The 18,570-nt window shown below is 42.1% G+C and overlaps 1 protein-coding gene across 2 annotated transcripts in view; it reads left to right on the top strand.

Annotated features, from left to right (window-relative positions):
- Positions 1-18,570, top strand: part of RAPGEF3 (Rap guanine nucleotide exchange factor 3) — a 1,135,646-nt gene that overhangs the window by 595,084 nt on the left and 521,992 nt on the right. For both annotated transcript variants that reach the window (XM_078688545.1, XM_078688554.1), the window contains exon 11: positions 2,394-2,509. In XM_078688545.1, the coding sequence (XP_078544671.1) occupies positions 2,394-2,509 (116 nt within the window). The remainder of the gene's footprint in view (positions 1-2,393; positions 2,510-18,570) is intronic.

An 18,570-nucleotide genomic window follows, 5' to 3' on the forward strand; every position in this document is an offset into this window, starting at 1 on the left:
TAAACTGAGATAAAATCCTAACTTTCCTACTTTAGAGATTCACAAAATGCATTTAGAAGTAGTAAAGTTAGGATTCCTAACTTTACTACTCCTAAATGCCTTTTGTGAATACCGAAAGTCGTAAAGTTAGGATTTTGTCTCAGATTACTTTTGTGAATCGGGCCCACAGTACATAAAGTATTTCTACTGATGTACTACAAAATACCAGTGGCGGTTCCTCCACTAAGTCGGAGGAGCGTCGCCCCACTGACTTCAATACAAAAAATAAAATGATAATAACGTATTTTTATTAGCATTTTATTTTTCCTATTGAAGTGAGTGGCTTGTGGGGCGGGGCTGGCCAGAGCAGGGAGACGAGTGGTTTGCACTAGTTACGTGCGCATGATTGCTTGGCCGGTCCTCCCAGGCTGGCCAAACAGTCCTGCCCACTTTGCATCTTCCCCACCAGGCTGCATTACAAAGCCTGGTGAGGACTACACAAAACCTCATAGTCCCCGTCTGAGTGCCGTGGTTCGGTGCTCAGGCCAATTACAACGCTGCATTGCATGTTATGGGGAGCCTGGGAGCCCGGGTGCTTCCTGCAGCCAGCGGAGGCAGGAAGAAGAGAACAGAGAAGAGGCAGCGGCCGGTTGGCCCAGGTATGGTATTTTTTTCTATTCTGTCCCATTTGAGGAATATGCATACATTTTTGTAGGAAATGGGGAGCAGATGTGCCCTAACAGGCAGATCTCCTGTCTTTGGAACTAGAGAACCAGGGCTGTGTCCTGGCCTTGGCTCAAAATCCTGTGATTCTGGGCGAATCAGTTAAACTCCTTGTGACTAAAAAGACAGAACAAAAAAAGTGTAATGTAATCTGGTGCTCATTTAAAGCGTCTTAATGCCCTTGGGCCACATTTGTGCTATATAAAAAGTGCAAAAAAAGAAAAAAAAGTTAATGTGGGAGGGACAAAGGTAAGTGCCTGGAAAATAGGGATTAGCTACAACTAAATGGAATTTGTTCATGGAGGGTTAAATCGGTGTTGGGGGGCATGCTAATACAAACATTCCCCTACACAAGTGCAAGAACATTGTTATTCACAAACTATGGGTATTATTTACAAGCCCCTTGTGCTGCCATTGCGTCACTTTTTTCCCATATTAAAAGTGATGCACCGATGACGCTATGGGCTTGTAAATGGGCCCCTACGTTTCTAAAGTTAATACAGCCCTAACGGTGGCAAGAAGTAGTAGATGTACTCCAGAGCAGCATTGGAGTAAGTCCACTACCACACATAGCCACTCCCACAGACAATAATGGTGGCAGGGACCTAATATAGCACCCAGTTTAAGTTTAAATTTACATTATTTCTATTTAAATTTATATATTTTTAGTCTTTAAAAGTATGTACAATGAATAATTGAATATTTTATTATTTTAAAAATTAATGTAACTTATTAAAAAAAATAACAAATTAACTTACTAAACTTAAATAAAAAAATATTTTACATTAAACATAACTTTTATTTAAATGTACGCAATATAAATAAAAATTGCTAGTGGAGTGGTTTTATGTGACAATTTAAAAATAATATTTATACATTAAATTAACATATTTAAATTAATCAAAATACATGTATTTTGAAGTGTTAATGTGCTTAACATTTTATTTTACTATTTCTAGAGTGAGAATAAATATTTATTTAGTTCAAATGCATATTTTTCATGAAATTATTGTTTTTTAATAATTTTTAATTATTATCTTTTCATATTTCTTCCTGTACTTTCCAGTAGGAAGCCTCTGCTTATGGGTGATTGATTACCAGTAGCCACTTTGCAACCAGGCCCTTGGAAAGGGTGGTATTATCAAAGACACCTCATGTGGATTTGAGGGTTTCCTGATCTCTCATGGGGATTAGAGGGATCTTTGTGAATTATGAAGGAAGACCCTTAGAATGAGCGATAAAGCTCTCTCTGCTCACATAGTTGATGGAGGTACAAGTGGTTTGATCTATCCTAGGTGTTTGACAGGCTTGTGGGTTTAAAAGACCAGTTGCAGGTGACAGCTTAAGGATTATTTATTTTGCCGTAATGAAGATCAGTATTTTTAGCCTTCTCCTGAAGCACAAGCATTTTTCTTTGTTGTCAGTGTTGGTAGGAACAAGTTCCAGGAAAAGGGACCTTGTAGGGACCTTTCCTGGATCTCTTGTATTTGGATGGGCGCCCAGAGCATTTTCCAGCCCACAGGTACTGGATTGCTTTGTGGGGCTGGAAAATGGTGTGAGAGGTGTTCGGTGACAAGCTGTTTAGGAGGAGGTACCAGTAGCATCTATCATTAAGTAAGGAGATGCCAGCCTTGAAATTAACACTGACTTGTGAACTTTAAATGTATTTTATATGTTTACAATTCTTCTAGGATGTGGAGGCTAACACAGTGCGCCTGACGGAACATGGTAGAGTTGTGCTGGTGCTAGAAAGGAACCAACGTGGAGCAAGTACCAACGAACAGGCTGCATCTCCAGTCACTAACAAGTACGACCTGTCAGCCTGTAGTTTTTCTCACTTGTGCCTAGAAACACTAATAATAGAAATAATAAACAATTTGTGTGTATATATAGCTTCATCCCGCTTTTTGCAATCATTAAGTGTTAGTATTAACTATTTAATGGTATTGTTTGTCACAATATCGAGGTAAATTATATCGACCTGCACATATATCAACTCTACAATATTGACTTCTTCAACTACCACCATTTGATCAAGGTAAGCATATGAAGAGGAGGGTAGATTTACTCTTCTTAACTCCACAGCTACTTACCTTGACAGTATGCTGGTAGTCATTATTGTGAAGTAGGTATATGTGAAGGTCGAGATTATAAAGTAGCACCACAATATTTGATTTGCTTGCTTTAGTAGGATGGAAATGTTGCTCAGATGTGAATTTACAATAAGAAATGTAAAGACAAGAGGCATTTGGCAAAACAGGAAGAAGTTGGTTTATTTAAACGCAGCGGCCGGAGAGTATCGACAGAGTAGCGTCTGAATAAAGTCTTTCATTGTGCAGAAGTTTTGGCTGACCATTTATATTATTCATGAGGTACAATAAACCTACGTGGCATTCTTGGCCTAGTCATAAACAAGAAGTACAACCATCTGATAAAGGGGACACAGGTGGCTCTCAACCTTGGGGAGAGCTAGTGTGTGTCAGTGTGCATGTGTTCAGAAGTCCGATGTGGGGAGCGTTTGACCACTACGTGTGGTGTGTATGCTGTGTCCTGATTGGCTGAGTGTTACTAACTTCATGTGGCATCTATCTTTGTGGTATTTTGGGAACACATACCTTCGGCCAATTTCCTCGGGCCTGTTTGGGATGTGGAATCGATGGGGGTTTTCCCTGGGTGCGCTTTTGTCTATGGGCTAAGTGTCACCCCACCTCTAACCAATCAATTGTTATGCTCAGGTTTGGGTTGCAGGGCCTGGCTGACCATGTATTTCTGACTTGGTGTTGATGGGGAGGTCACCTTGGGTGAATCAGATAGCCATCAGATAGCAATGATATGAGTTAGTTAAAATGTGTACAATTAACATGGCGGTCATTGATATAATTTTTACTGACATCCTCAGTATTATGCATACAGGTGTCATAGTGTACATTGACATTGTTATGCATCCATAGATTTTGGCTTACATTGACATTGTTTCTGTTGGTATCAACATTGTTATGCGTGCATAAACTATGCCATACATTGACGTAGTTTCTACTGTTATTGACATTGTTATGTGAGCGTATTTTATGGCGTGCATCAACACTGCATTTATTGGTATTGCTGTGGACAGGCCTGTATATATCATGTGCAATGACATCGTATTCACAAATATCAACAGAAAGCTGATTGACATTACCTTGATTTGAATTCAATACCTGTAGATCACAGCACATGTCAGCGGGCTGTCTTTACCTCACAAATCCTTCTTAGCTGATAGGATAGTTTTTCTGTAAGTCATTATTTATGGAATGGACAGGATGGAGCAGGAGTGAACATTAATACCAATAATATTTTGCTGTCAAGTCAAAGGTATGCTTCATTGGTGCTGGTTAACTTTTTAAGGTGTTCCATATGTTGGTCTTGGTATGAAATACGAGATATTTCTCACATAATATTGCATAAGAATTGCAATAGGTATAAAGGTCTAAATCAAGGATGTATACCTTAGGTCTAGGAGAGACAGCTTTTCATGATGAGGTAATAAATATATTTACATAAAATTAACCTAAGTGAAAGTAATTTATATAGTTAGTAGTTATCCAGAAACGCTAGCAGAAACCCTCTCTCCTGGCCATGATTTGACTAAAAGGACATCGCCAAGGCTTTGAATTCGTAGCATTCTCCTTTTGGGGCAAAGAGCAGAAACATAATTGTTATTGTTTGGAAACCAGAATGTGTAGTTGTGGCACTTCTGTGATTTGTTTTACCTCCATGAGAACACCATATCGAAGTACCAATGTAACTAATATTTGTATTAGAATTTTGATCAGATTGCCTTCTTGCCATACTGGTCAGATATCGGAGGGTTTTTCGATGAAGACCTAAATATTTGTCCAACTACCATGTAGAAGAGAGAAAGAAAAGTCAAAGAAACTGGAGTAAAATGGCACTCTCCCTTTCCTCTTCAATGATAAAATATGTAATAATAATATTATCAATAATTATAATAGGAGCAATCATGATAATAGCATTTACATTCATGGCACACAATATTCTTATTAATTTATAAGTAAGTAAGAAGTACTTTGTTGTTTGATTATTTAAAATCGTTACAATGCCGTCAAAGAGCAAAAAACATACACGGAGTAAAATATATCAATAATATCTCGGGCCATGAGGTGTCTGATAAAAACGGACTCCCACTGTGATAGCCGCCAGGAGTTGCCATGGTATTTCCCAATCGGTGAGTTTGGTCCGGAGGATGTTCAAGTCCATTCCATCAAATGCTGCACTGTAATCAATGAAGTAAGCATAAAGCGGGGGGGTGAATTCTTCAATGGCCTTGATACCCAGGTAGGACAGAGCTATCACATTGTCCATAGTTGAGGAGTTCGGCCTGAACCCCATCTGATAGCATCCGATGATGTTGGAGTCATTGACCCAATTCTCCGGCTCATGTAGGAGCACTTTTGCAAAGGCCTTACTATCCATGTCTAGTAGAGCAATTAACCTGTAGTTTTCAGGTGAGGTGCTGGCCCCTTTTGGATGCAAAATTGGGCGTTACCTTGATTCTTGGATGGCAGGCAACAGAATACATTTGTTGAAGAGGCTGTGCATGTTGCGTGCCCGTTAGAAATGGTTCTCTAGTTGGTAGTGGTTTGCGCACAAACACACACACGCATGCACACACACACACACACACACACACCCACACACACATACACAGCTGCGGCCGGTAGTGGGAGTACCGTCCGGGCGGTGACGTGGGGAGGGGGAGGGGCAGCGTGGGGGGTAGTAATGTATGGATTACAGAGTTTAACAGGTAAGTAAACATAAAAATAAATAAAACTAATTTCTTTGCGTGCACTGCAACAGCAAATGCGATGCAGTGCGCACAACAAAATTCGTTTTATTTATTTTTGTTTATTTACCTGTTAAACTCCGTAATCCATACATTACTACCCCCCACCCAGCCCTCCCCCTCCCCACGTCACCGCCCGGCCAGTACTCCCACTACTGGCTGCAGCTGCACATACACACCCACACATGCACACACACTAACACAGTGAAAATACTACAAAAGGAGCCCACACCACTTTAGAAAATAGCTAATATTTATCTGAATAAAACAAGACTAAAACAAAAACAATCCAACATACACAAATTTAACTCACTTTTAAAAGGTTAAGCAAGTTTAGTCCAAAGAAATCAATGGATGCGCTTGCTTAGGACAAAGTACCTTAAATGTGTCAAAAATGAAAGGCGATGCGAGGCGCAGTGGAGGTTAAGTGTCGAAAAAGCAGGGGGCGCATTAGTTCTGTTCTGGTAACGGGGAGGTGAGGCGTTGCTTTCTTACTGCTAGGCAGTGGAGGTGATGCATTGATTTCTTACTGTTGCAGGGGAGATGATGCGTTGTTTGCAGACACAGTGCATCATTTCCTTACTGCTGTGCAGTGTCGATGAAGAAGTCGGCTCCCAGGGACAATGTGTTAAAAGTAAAGTGCGAAGATACCACAGCAACGAAGCAGACGCTGCTTTGGAGTCAGAGCAGTGCGTCTCGGCTTTGGTGATGCAGTGCTCAAAACTCACGCAACGGTAGAACATCTGGCGTGCTGCAATGGAAAGCTGGGTCCTGCATTGTGAGTAACAGTCTTTGTGTCAAGCGGGGACCACCCTCCAGTGCTGGCAGCAGCGATACGTCAAGTTTTGCAGTGATTTCTTGGTTGTGAATGACGCTGGGAGTCATATGGATTTTCTTCTTGAAATAACCAGAATTCACTTCTAAGGGACCAAGAACTAAATCGGACACCACTTGGCAAGTCAGGACTCTCAGCAGAAGAGCCTAGTTACTGGCAGGTAAAGACTTTGATGGCCCTGAGACTTCTAAACAGGAAACCAGCTCAATTCAAGCCCTTGGAGAACCTTGGAAGCAGGAAACAGAAAGCAAAGTTCAGTCCTTTCACTCCAAGGAGAGAAGCAGCAAGTAGCCTGCCAACACAGTAAAACATGCAGAAAAGTCAAGGTCCCTCCATACAGCTTAGCCTGCTTTTCTTCCTGGCAGAATGCCCTCAGTCCAGAAGTGTTCTAAAGATATGGGGTTGCATGTCCAGTACTTATATCCATTTTAGTCATTGAAGTAAGCAAATTTCAGAGGGCAGTCTTTGAGGTGCACAAGACCCTGCCTTTCCCTGCCCTGGCTCCAGACACACTGCAGAGGGGTGGAGACACCTTTGTGTGGAGACAGGCACAGCCCTATTCAGGTTTGAGTTTCAGTTCCTCCCACCACTAGCTCAGGAAGACCCACCAGCCTGGTTATGCGCCATCAAGATTAGCCGTGTTGAATCTTCACGCCTGCAAGGACCCCCATTGTGGACCTGCTTCCCATATTGTCAGATCATTCAGCAAGGGCACTTTCCTGCGGATAACTTCCAACATTTTGCCTTGGACTCACCTATTGATCATTGCTCAACATTGCGTGATGCGCTGAACTCTTTTCAGCTCCACCCCCCCGTGGGTACAACTGTGATTGTTAATTCTTTAGGCAACTATTCTTTGTCCTGAGGATGAACCGATATTGTGTATGGTTCGAAACGTCGTCGACCAAAATGCACTAAATGCATAGCTGACAAAAATTTTTTTTCATGCATATGTGTACATTTGTGGATTATCTGTTTTATGATTTAAGATATTCAGATGACCCGTTATTGCCTACTATTTTCCCCTTCTGTCTGTGCCCCCCCAGTGTGTTAGTCGGACATCGGCTGGTGTCCTACTTTCATCACACTCTGTGTTTTATTGCTTTGTGATTATTTTCATCAAGATATTAAATTGTCCGGCTGGACATTTCTTAAAAATATAGTTCCATTTGGTCTATATTCATTCGCCTAAAATCTTCTTCCTGTCTTAGGACCACTGTCTTCAAAAATCAAGATATGCATGGCACACTTAAGCTCCCTTTGGTTGACTTTCTAGACTGAATGAATGAACAGCCCAACTGTCATCCTAACCCAGAAGTGCATTCAGTAGACGGCAGAGGCACAGAATGGTTAAAGTAAGAAAATGGCAACTTTAGAAAAGTGGCATTTTCAGACCTGCAATTTAAAAAACAACTTTACTAAAAGATGTATTTTTGAATTGTGAATGCAGAGACCTCAAACTTCAATTTTACAATTGGAAGATACACTTAGAAGATGTTACAAGGCAGCTCTAATGCTACCTTATGGGAGAGCTAGGCCTTGTTAAAGTGAAAAACGAAATTAGCCGTATTTCACTTCCAGGACATGTAAAACACAGCAGTACTTGTCCTACCTTTTAAATACATTGCACCCGGCCCATGGGCTTACCTTGGGCCTACCTTAGGGGTGCCTTACATGCACCAAAAGGGAAGGTTTGACCCTGGCAAGTGGGTGCACTTGCCACGTCGAAATGGCAGTTGTAAACTGCACACAAATACACTGCAGTGGCAGGTCTGAGACATGTTTGCAAGGCTATTCATGTGGGTGGCACTATCAGTGCTGCTGGCCCACTAGTTGCATGTAATTTACAGGCCCTGGGCACAAACAGTGCACTTTACTAGGACTTACTAGTAAATCAAATATGCCAATCATGGAGAAACCAATCATCATTATATTTTACACAGGGAGCACTTGCACTTTAGCTCTGGTCCGCAGTGGTAAAGTCCCCAGAGCCTTTATTTGGGCCCAGGACTCCATCTTGCAGGACTCTCTACAGGATGCTTAGTGTCTCCTTTTTGGAAACTACAATTGTGTTTTCCTCCAGGCTCTCTAGGGCATTAGCAACGAGTTCTTGATGGTGGCACTTGTTTTAGTGGGGCCTACATAAAGGTTTGATACGTGAACAACCCATTTGTCGGCTGGGACAGCATACTCCTTGCCAGTGGTTGTACTTGCCAGGCTGTTGACGTAGCCCCAGAATTCCCTGTACTTGCTAGGTGCTAGTAATGAGTATATGGATTTCCACTCATCGTCTAGATGTTTAGGTTCCCCACACAGGCTAACTTGTTATCTGTTTTCCTTGTGTTTTTTAGCTTGTTTTCTGTATTGGGCCCTTCCCTCTTCTATGCAGTAGCTCTGCAAGGCAGCACATCCTTTTGCTCTCCTTGAATTCTTTATTCACAAAATGAGAAGAGGGCCTTCCTATTTTGGGTAGATGAGGTTGGATTTTGTGCTTATGAGATGTTAGGGCTGTGTGTAGCTTTGTAACTATTGTCCCCCAATGTTTTTTAACAAGGCTCAATTTGTGTTCCAAAGCTGAGGGCATGAAAACTGATTTCCATCGTTTATACCCGGCTTTACAAAGTGGACCCCATTCAACTCTTTTTCTTAGTGGGCCAACATGATTTGGTAGTGGTTGGCCCGCCAGATTGTGCCTCCTGTGTGTAATTGAGCATACGTTGACAACAATAGCTAATGGATGGTGTTCATTTTCAGTTCTATGTTCGACTTGGTACCTCTCACATCTGCTTAGCAAGTTCTTGCTTAAGATGTTGTTGTCCAAGGTGGATGTTTTTGAATGTGGGATTTGGTTTATCCTCCGCAGTGGCTTTGTGGTCGGCCTAGCCCAACTCAAACTCTCGAATACAAGCTTCTAATGTTTTACAGGATTGGTCTGTGCAATATTACCCTATTTGACACATGTTATATGTGTTCTAGTCAACTGCTGCTATGCACTTATGTCCTGAATAATCATAGGGGAGAGTTCTCATCAGATAGGTGATATTCCTGACAATCCCAATTTTCACGTCCCTGCGTGAATTGATTTACAGATTTACCACCATGATGGGAGTGTGTATTCTATCCATTACCAGGTTGTTAATTTTGAGGGCCTGCATGTCACAGGTAGAGTTCCTCAGTTCCTTTACTTTTACCTGCAGATCCAGTTGCACATAGATGGAGAGACTGCCAATTTGTCTCCCAAACAGACTTTCTTTTGAACTGCGGTGTGGATTGCGTTGTACCATTGAATGAAGTAGGCGCAGTAGGTCACGTTTCTTGCAGGCATAGGATGTCACCGGTGTACAGATATTCCATGATATTCTTATTGCCCATTAAAGAGTTTAAGCCTGCCACATTCCATCTAATTATCCTATTCATGGCTCTAAGCGCCTTTTCATTTTTCCTCTTAGCGCTAGGAATACAATAGACCCTTTGTTAAAGGGCCACTAGCAGTCAGAATTAACTGGACTGATCAATGAGACAAATATTGGTAGGTGCTATTGGTGCACCAGTGGGAAAGCTGTCCCCTATTTCACTTGTCAGTTGTACTGTGACTTTTTTTTCCCCTAAGACTTGCTCTGTTCCTCTCAGTATGCTACATGCCGCTTTATGCTGCGCCGAGGTGTGTTGCCTCTTTGACAGAATGCAGGGGTATTTTTCGATCGCTGGCTTGTTGATAGGAATGACCCATTACTTGAAATGCTTGCTACCTGAAATTATATTTTTGGCATCTCTGATGTTAGAATCAAAATATATGGCCTGGTTCCTAGGGATGTCCAGGGCTCTAACGCGCACTACTAAATCAGTTAAATATAATCCAATAATCAGTTTCAAATTATGATTTTATCATGAAGTTCATCAACAATACATTTTGTTTCTCTGTATTACGTGTACATTTTTACATCAACTGACGTATGAAACAATAAACAATTACATCCTTTTTGCCATGAATGCATATTCACAAAACTAATGAAGTAAAAACCCAATGCATTTCGGGGCTACGGCCCCTTCGTCAGGGGTCTGTTAAGGGGAAGGAAAAAATAAAATGCATTAATCTTGATGCCGTTGTGGCTGTGCATTTATAGTATACCTCTATGTATAAGGATTCTTACCACTTGTTCCAAGAAACTCGATTTATAGTATATCGAGAAGTTCACTGATGTTCTAAAAGAGAAATGTGAAGACCTTAAGTTGAAGCTAAGAATAATATAACAAAAACCTCAGTATGAGTGTGTTTTTTAACGAGAAAAAGCTTATAAGCTCACCTGTATATGTGGAAAGTATCACTAGAGACCAGTATCCTATTCGGATGAAAAATAATAATAACAGGGCGTCACTCGTTACGTTCTAAAAAAGAGTTTCACGAATGTAATTAATAAAAGGGGCGTCATGTTACCTGCGAGCCTTGGCGGTCGTGTTAACGGTCTCGCTGAAAAGAATCGAGGCGGTGCAGCTGTGAATAAAACGTAGCCACTTTAAGTATACATTACACGCGATAGAATGACTGACAAGGCACGAATAAAAGTGTGAGTGCGGTGGATCTTACCGATTGTTGAAGTGAATTTATTCGGTGCAGCGTTTCTCGACCGAAGCGTGTTACTGGCTTACAGCTACCTCGTCTGAAGTCTGTTGTTTATTTTAAGTGGTGTGAAAATCATCACCATAAACAGGGGACTTACGATGCTATGCTAAACCGTCGCCATTACTAAGAGTGAAAACCTCGTGTATATACAAATGTAGGTTATATGTAGTGTAGTGAAATATAATGCTAATTAGATTGTAAATAGGCAGCAATTGATTGAGCTGTATAGCACTGTTCTATATTATTGGATTCACGAGGTTTTCACTCTTAGTAATGGTGACCGTTTAGCATAGCATCGTAAGTCCCCTGTTTATGGTGATGATTTTCACACCACTTAAAATAAACAACAGACTTCAGACGAGGTAGCTGTAAGCCAGTAACACGTTTCGGTCGAGAAACGCTGCACCGAATAAATTCACTTCAACAATCGGTAAGATCCACCGCACTCACACTTTTATTCGTGCCTTGTCAGTCATTCTATCGCGTGTAATGTATACTTAAAGCGGCTACGTTTTATTCACAGCTGCACCGCCTCGATTCTTTTCAGCGAGACCGTTAACACGACCGCCAAGGCTCGCAGGTAACATGACGCCCCTTTTATTAATTAAATTCGTGAAACTCTTTTTTAGAACGTAACGAGTGACGCCCTGTTATTATTATTTTTCATCCGAATAGGATACTGGTCTCTAGTGATACTTTCCACATATACAGGTGAGCTTATAAGCTTTTTCTCGTTAAAAAACACGCTCATACTGAGGTTTTTGTTATATTATTCTTAGCTTCAACTTAAGGTCTTCACATTTCTCTTTTAGACCATCAGTGAACTTCTCGATATACTATAAATCGAGTTTCTTGGAACAAGTGGTAAGAATCCTTATACATAGAGGTATACTATAAATCCACAGCCCCAACGGCATTAAGAGTAATGCATTTTCTTTTTTCCTTCCCCTTAACAGACCCCTGACGAAGGGGCCGTAGCCCCGAAATGCATTGGGTTTTTACTTCATTAGTTTTGTGAATATGCATTCATGGCAAAAAGGATGTAATTGTTTATTGTTTCATACGTCAGTTGATGTAAAAATGTACACGTAATACAGAGAAACAAAATGTATTGTTGATGAACTTCATGATAAAATCATAATTTGAAACTGATTATTGGATTATATTTAACTTATTTAGTAGTGCGCGTTAGAGCCCTGGACATCCCTAGGAACCAGGCCATATATTTTGATTTATACAGTGAGCAGACACTAATCTAGCGCAGCACACCTACCGACCAAACATTCTCTATTTAGGATAAACTGAGTGCTGTACCCATATTCATTCAATCTCTGATGTTAGACCACACTGTCAATGTGGATTCTCTATAACGGATACAGTTATAGTTTCTAAATTTCACTTATATAAGGTGTGCGATGTATGGTAGGAAATCAAAAGTATGTTATTTAAGAGACGTAGAATACTGATCCTATTTAAAGTATCCCATAGCCCTCAACTTAAATTCTGAAGTGAAAATCAGTGCTGCTGATTTAGATGCAGTTGGATGTTCATCTTTGTCTTTGTTGGCATTGGGCCACAGGTGGTCTCCACCATCCTTGTCTAGTAGGTCCATTGCGTATCATTTTGATACTCTGGTGCAACCTGTCTGATTGTTACAATTTGTCGATCATTTGCCCAAGCGATCACATGCTGCTCATTGTGAGGTTCCACATGTAGAGATCTAGATCCCTAATGCAGCTCCTCCACCCCAGTTGTATTGCCTTACTGTATGTTAGTTTGATGTTCCTCCGACCTAGTCATTTCTGATTGGATTTCATTAGCCCATGCTATCTCATGCTGTTCGTTGAGAGTTTCAGTGTAGAGGGAACTTAACTTCACCGAGGCACTGCATCTTTTGTTGGTGTCCACAGGCTGTGAGTAGGTCTTTGGCTGAGCGTTATGTACCGTATGGTACGTAGTCTGGGTGTAGTTTTCCTTTTTCTGAGTTTGACAGTGCAGGAATGCTCTCCACAATGTGTATGGTTGGTTTGTTTGTTTTGAGGAGGCTGTTTAAATGCCACTATTTTGGGTTGGAAGATAGGGTAGATCACAAGTCCCTCCGCACTGCTGTCATTACCCTGCCCTCTCATGTTCACTGGAGTATTTAGCGCTTGGGGTTGACTAGTTGTTTCTTTTTGTCCATTGTAAATGGGCCTATTCTTTCTTTTACTCCTTTTCAAGGATTTGCACAATTTTTTCTTTTGTTGTTGTGAAAGAGGTACTTGGAGATTTTTCCTCCTATCTAGTACAGGTTGTTAATAGCATCAATAGCAAGTTTAGGATGTCGGTGGGATTAAGTGTTTCCCCTCCTAGTAGTGCGCAGAGTCTTCCTCGAGATTCCCCCAACTCAGCACCCCCAACGCTAGACATTAGCCTTGTTGTACCGGACACAGACATTCTTGTTAGTGATATTATGGTTGATAATGTATCCCCTGCTGTACATATAGAGAATGGCTCTGAGGATGACACGGAAATAACAGTAGATAAGTCCCCATCCCCAGTGGCCGCGCCTGCGCATAGAGTAGTGAGAGCGTGTAGAGTTAGTCAGTCCAAGCGGGGTGGTTTACGATCGAGCAGGAAAAAGATAGCTTCTCCCCCAAAAGTAAAATTATAGACGAAGGAAATGGGGGCCAAGAGGAAATTATGATGTTGCATGATGAGCTCATTAACAAATTAGCTAGTATGATCGACTCCAAGATCAGGTCTATCACTAAACCGCTGATAGCCAAAATTGATAGGCTTACTGCCGAGGTCAACAGACTGGGAGGGCTCCAAAATAAAACAGTGGAGGAGGTGGGTAACATCTCTAAACTAATTGTAAACAGAGCCCCCTCAGAGGTAACCCCTCAGGGAAGTGTGGTGGATGGTGGGATGCCTACAATCCCTCCACCCTCTCCCCACCAAATAAGAATTGATGCCCAAACACCTGTTATAGAAAATCTTCTACCTAGACCCATAGTACCATGCTTAGAGAAAGGCCCAGTTGAAATGGTTGTTGAAGCCTCTCACCTTGTCCTTGTCCTGGCTAACGTACCCCTTTTGAAATCGGGGCAGATAGAAACCTCACCCTCGCTGATGGGTAAAGCCCTACATTGGCTGTCCAATAACATTCTGCTAACCGCAATGGGTAAACAACAACTTGCTGGGGAAATAACAATGGCAAGAAGGGTGGGCTGGGTAGGGACGGGCCCGAAAATATTTGGGGGTGACTGTGTTGTTTTGACTTTTTTAAGCCCAGAAGTACTCCCAGAAGTATTGCTAAATATATTCCCCCCTCAACGTAGGAGTACGGACATAATTCCGCTCACACTTGACTTCTTCTACAGCAAGGGGGGCACAAGAGTGAATTCGAGTGTATTAAGGACTAGGTGGAATCTGGTATCAAATAATGGGAGCAGAGGTGCTCAAGTGAGTGAATGGGGGGTTAACTTAGAAAACAGATTTGCTGCATTGCCAAATCTAAATGAATGTGATTGACTTGAAGGAGCTCTTAGCATCATGACCATAGAACCTAGGGAACCTGCCAGGAGCTTTGAATCCCCAATCTGGGGACCTGAACCTTCCAAGGGCACCTATCCAAACATAGGAAAAAAGGAAGGGGTCTCAAAAATCTCAGGGTCCCTATCGGAGTCCAGTAGCCCTGTGCGGCTGAAACTTGGTAGGCACCCTGCGAGTTGCACCAGACTGAGCCCAGTTTTTCCCTCTTTGGACACTGTAGGCCCCACGGATGCGAACTTAGGTTTCGATTCAGGAGAGGTGGGTTCAATCCTAGATCCTTTAACATCCCAAGACCTGCCATGCCCCTCTGTAGTGGGGGCTAGGTTGCTCATCCTTTCATGGAACCTAGCGGGAATTTCTAATAAATTGGTGTCTCCAGAATGGTGCAAATTTATTGACCAATACGATGTCATTTTATTTCAAGAAACTTGGGCATTGATCCCAGTGCATCATGCTGGGTTCCTAAGCTTCCATGTGCTGGCCACGAAAAATCCCAAAGGGCGCCCGTCTGGTGGACTAATAATTTGGGTTTGTCAGTCATTACATTGCAAAATCAGGCTTAGGAATTCACCATCAACTGATATCCTCTCCGTAAATATAATATGGCCTAATGGGCAGGAAATGGTCATTTTCAACATCTATGCTAGAGGGGTTGTAGGAGGACAGACCTCGGAAGTAATTGCAACCTTAGATTGTGAACTTGAGCTGCTTACTACCCCGGCATCAATAATGGTAGGGGGCGATGTTAATACCACATTCGAACCGCTGGGACAGGAGGACCAATTTTTGGCTGCAGAAGAGGACAGCAAGTGGGGTGTGCCTCAATTGGAGCTACCTGGGGTACGAAGATGGTCAGCAGCGGCCATTCAATTTAAGAGCTTATGTTTGGTGAGAGGATTGAGAGCAGCGAATGGTCGCACGCCTTCCGATCGACAGGGAGCCAATACTTTTGATAATGGGAGGTCTTCGAGTAGAATCGACTATTTCCTTGTGGATATTAGGGAATGGCACAGGCTGTTCGATATGAGGGTAAGCAATAGGTTGGAAAGCGACCATAATCCGCTTTGTATAGAATTTTTAGCCTGTGAGGGCTTAAGAGAAACAAGGCAAGGGGGTAGAATGGTTCCCCTGGACATCGTAACCTCGAATAATCTGAGGCATATAAAATGGGAGAGAATGATCGAGAACCCGGAGAGTTTGGAGGCCCTTAAAAAGGTGGCTGTTGAAGAAGTAGCGAATATTAACCTATTTAGTAAAAATCCCAACTTTCCGGTTCTCATGCTAGAAGCCTTTACACATTTTTTTGTTAAGCTCCAAGGGTACTTCATGAAGTCTATAAAACCCGCAAACGCCAATAAAAATCCTCCCGTAATGGGGTGGTACAATCAGGCCTGTAGATTAGCTCGTAGAAATCTTGGTATTCAACTTAGATCAAGGAACAACCAGGCAGTAAAAGAGGCAAGAGACAAGTATAGGAAGGTCCAGAAAGCAGCCAAAAGGCAATGGGATGAGGATTATTGGCGGGATTTAAAATCCGCTTGTATGGCAAAAGATCAAAAGCGCTTCTGGGCCCTTGTCAAGTGGGATAGAGGAGGGAGAGCTGAAACGCCAAAAAACAATGTAGCAAAAGACCAATGGGTTGATTTTTTTAGACCTCAATATGCTCGTGATCAAACCATAGGCGATAACACAGCACCCCCAATAGTATTCTATCTTCATCAGCCATTCACGGCAAAGGAGGTTAATATAGCATTGGATTGCATGACTGGTGGCAGGGCTCCTGGTATGGATGGGATACCAGCAGACATATTTTTGTGCGATCGGGCAACTTGGAGTCAGTACCTTGAATGGCTAGCAAATTCAGTGGCCATGGGGGCACCCATTCCTGATTCATGGTTGGGTGCTGAATTAATCCCGGTGTTTAAAAAGGGGGACAAAGCTCTACCAGGCAACTACAGACCTATCAGTCTTATTGATTCTGTACAAAAAGTGATAGGACGGTTAGCGCAAAATAAATTACAAACCTGGGTAGAAGAAAACGAAATCTTGTCACCTTATCAAGCTGGCTTTCGCCCTTGCACGAGCTCAATCGATCAAGTTTTCTATTTTTTTGCTCTCTATTGGAGGAATGTGACCTTATCTAAGGGGACTCTTACGCTGTTTTTGTTGATTTAAAGTCAGCATTCGACCTAGTTCCCCGTAACAAACTTTGGAGGGTGCTTGCTGATGCTGGGATGAGCCCTGAGCTGTTAACGTTGATCGTCCGCTTGCATGAGAACAACTACACCAGAATTAGGTGGGGGGCTCTGGGTGAGGTGACCGACCCATTCCCTGTCGAACGTGGTGTTCAGCAGGGGTGTGTCTTGGCACCCACACTGTTTTCTATTTACATCAATGGCATAGTAGACCATCTGAGCCAGTCCCCCACCGATGCTCCTGTTTTGGCAGGCGCACGCGTTCCGGTTCTCATGTTTGCGGACGACACGTTGATAGTTTCTAGAACTCCAAGTGGGCTACAGAAGGCAGTCAATGCATTTGGCGAGTTCTGCCAGAAGCGCGGCCTTGAATTAAACACATCAAAAACTAAGTTTATGTGCCTCAACCAGCGAAAAACCTTAAAGGGGAAAATTATGTTTAATGGAACACCCCTAGAAGAGGTAGAATCTTTCACATACCTCGGAATTTTACTCCAAAGCAATATGGGATGGAAAAACCACACTGATATGGCAGGGTTGAAATTCCATCAAAATGCGGGCGCAATACTAAACAAACATAAAGCGTCAATGACAAAACTAATTAGTCCTGCCCTGGAAATTTACAATATGAAAGACGTGAGTGCCTCCCTGTACGGGTCGGAACTTTGGGGATTCTCCAATTTAAACCAGCTAACACTGGCAGAGAATAGATTTCTGCGCAGCCTAGTTGGGGTCCCCCAAAGTACTCCAACCATTCCAATAACCTACGATTTGGGGAGAAAGAAAATAGAGGATTTGGCACGGCTGCGCCCACTGTTATATTGGAGGAGGCTAATGACGACCCCCGAATTGTCCCATTATGCTACTGCCCTACGGGATGTTATTGGGGCAGATCGTTTTCATTATATTCCGTGGCTGAAGGAACTAAGGGGTTTGTTAGCCAAACTGGATTTGGGTCATCTATGGAATAGCATGAATGATACGGGGTTCCCATCAAAGGTATCTTTGAAAAAAACGTACTGGGAAATGATCTGGTCGCCTGGCTATAGTAATAGTCCAGTTACTGGGCTGTCGGAACGTTTTCTTGATATTAAGTCCTTACCATCTTATGAGCCGTTTTGGGACATTATTGAACGGTCGTTTGATAGGAAACTGTATTTCCAATTTAGAATTGGTACCCTTCCTTTAAACATATTTACTAACAAATGGTCTCCAACTAGAAGTGACAAATGCCATCATTGTAAAACCATGCCTGAGAATATTTCTCATTTGATGTTTGTATGCCCCTTGTACGCAAACCCTCGCCGAAGGTGGCTAAAACCTGCGTGTCTCAATTTGGGCACACGCAGTGGTATTGAGGCGCTAAGAATACTTGAATCAGACTGCACTCCCTGCTTAGCTATAGCAGTTGCAAAATGTTTGGGGTGGGCATGGACCTTACATGCCCGTGACATTCAGCGCTCCGCTGACGCCTAGCGAACTAGTGCCATTGAATTTTGTATGATCCAATTTTATCCAAAAGCTACATTGAATTGATTTAATTTATGACTATGAATTGTTTTAAATCGTACAAGACAGCCTAATTTAATATGTTCTTAATATGAGAAATTTTTAAACAAAGTGTAGTATTTATTTATTGTAGGGTGTAATGTGGTGTAATGCTTTTATGACATGCTGTCAAATAAAGCTTTGAAATTTGAAATTTGATTTTTCCTCAATTGGTGGCAAGATGCATTCACAACTTCTGGCTTGGTTTCTATTACTTAGTTAATTGTTTATGGCACATTGGCTGTGTTCTCTGCTGGACTAACATTATTAAATGCCTGCTTCTCTTGTT

Source organism: Lissotriton helveticus, chromosome 1_1 (genome assembly GCF_964261635.1).
Source record: "Lissotriton helveticus chromosome 1_1, aLisHel1.1, whole genome shotgun sequence".
NCBI classification, from domain to species: Eukaryota; Metazoa; Chordata; class Amphibia; order Caudata; family Salamandridae; genus Lissotriton; species Lissotriton helveticus.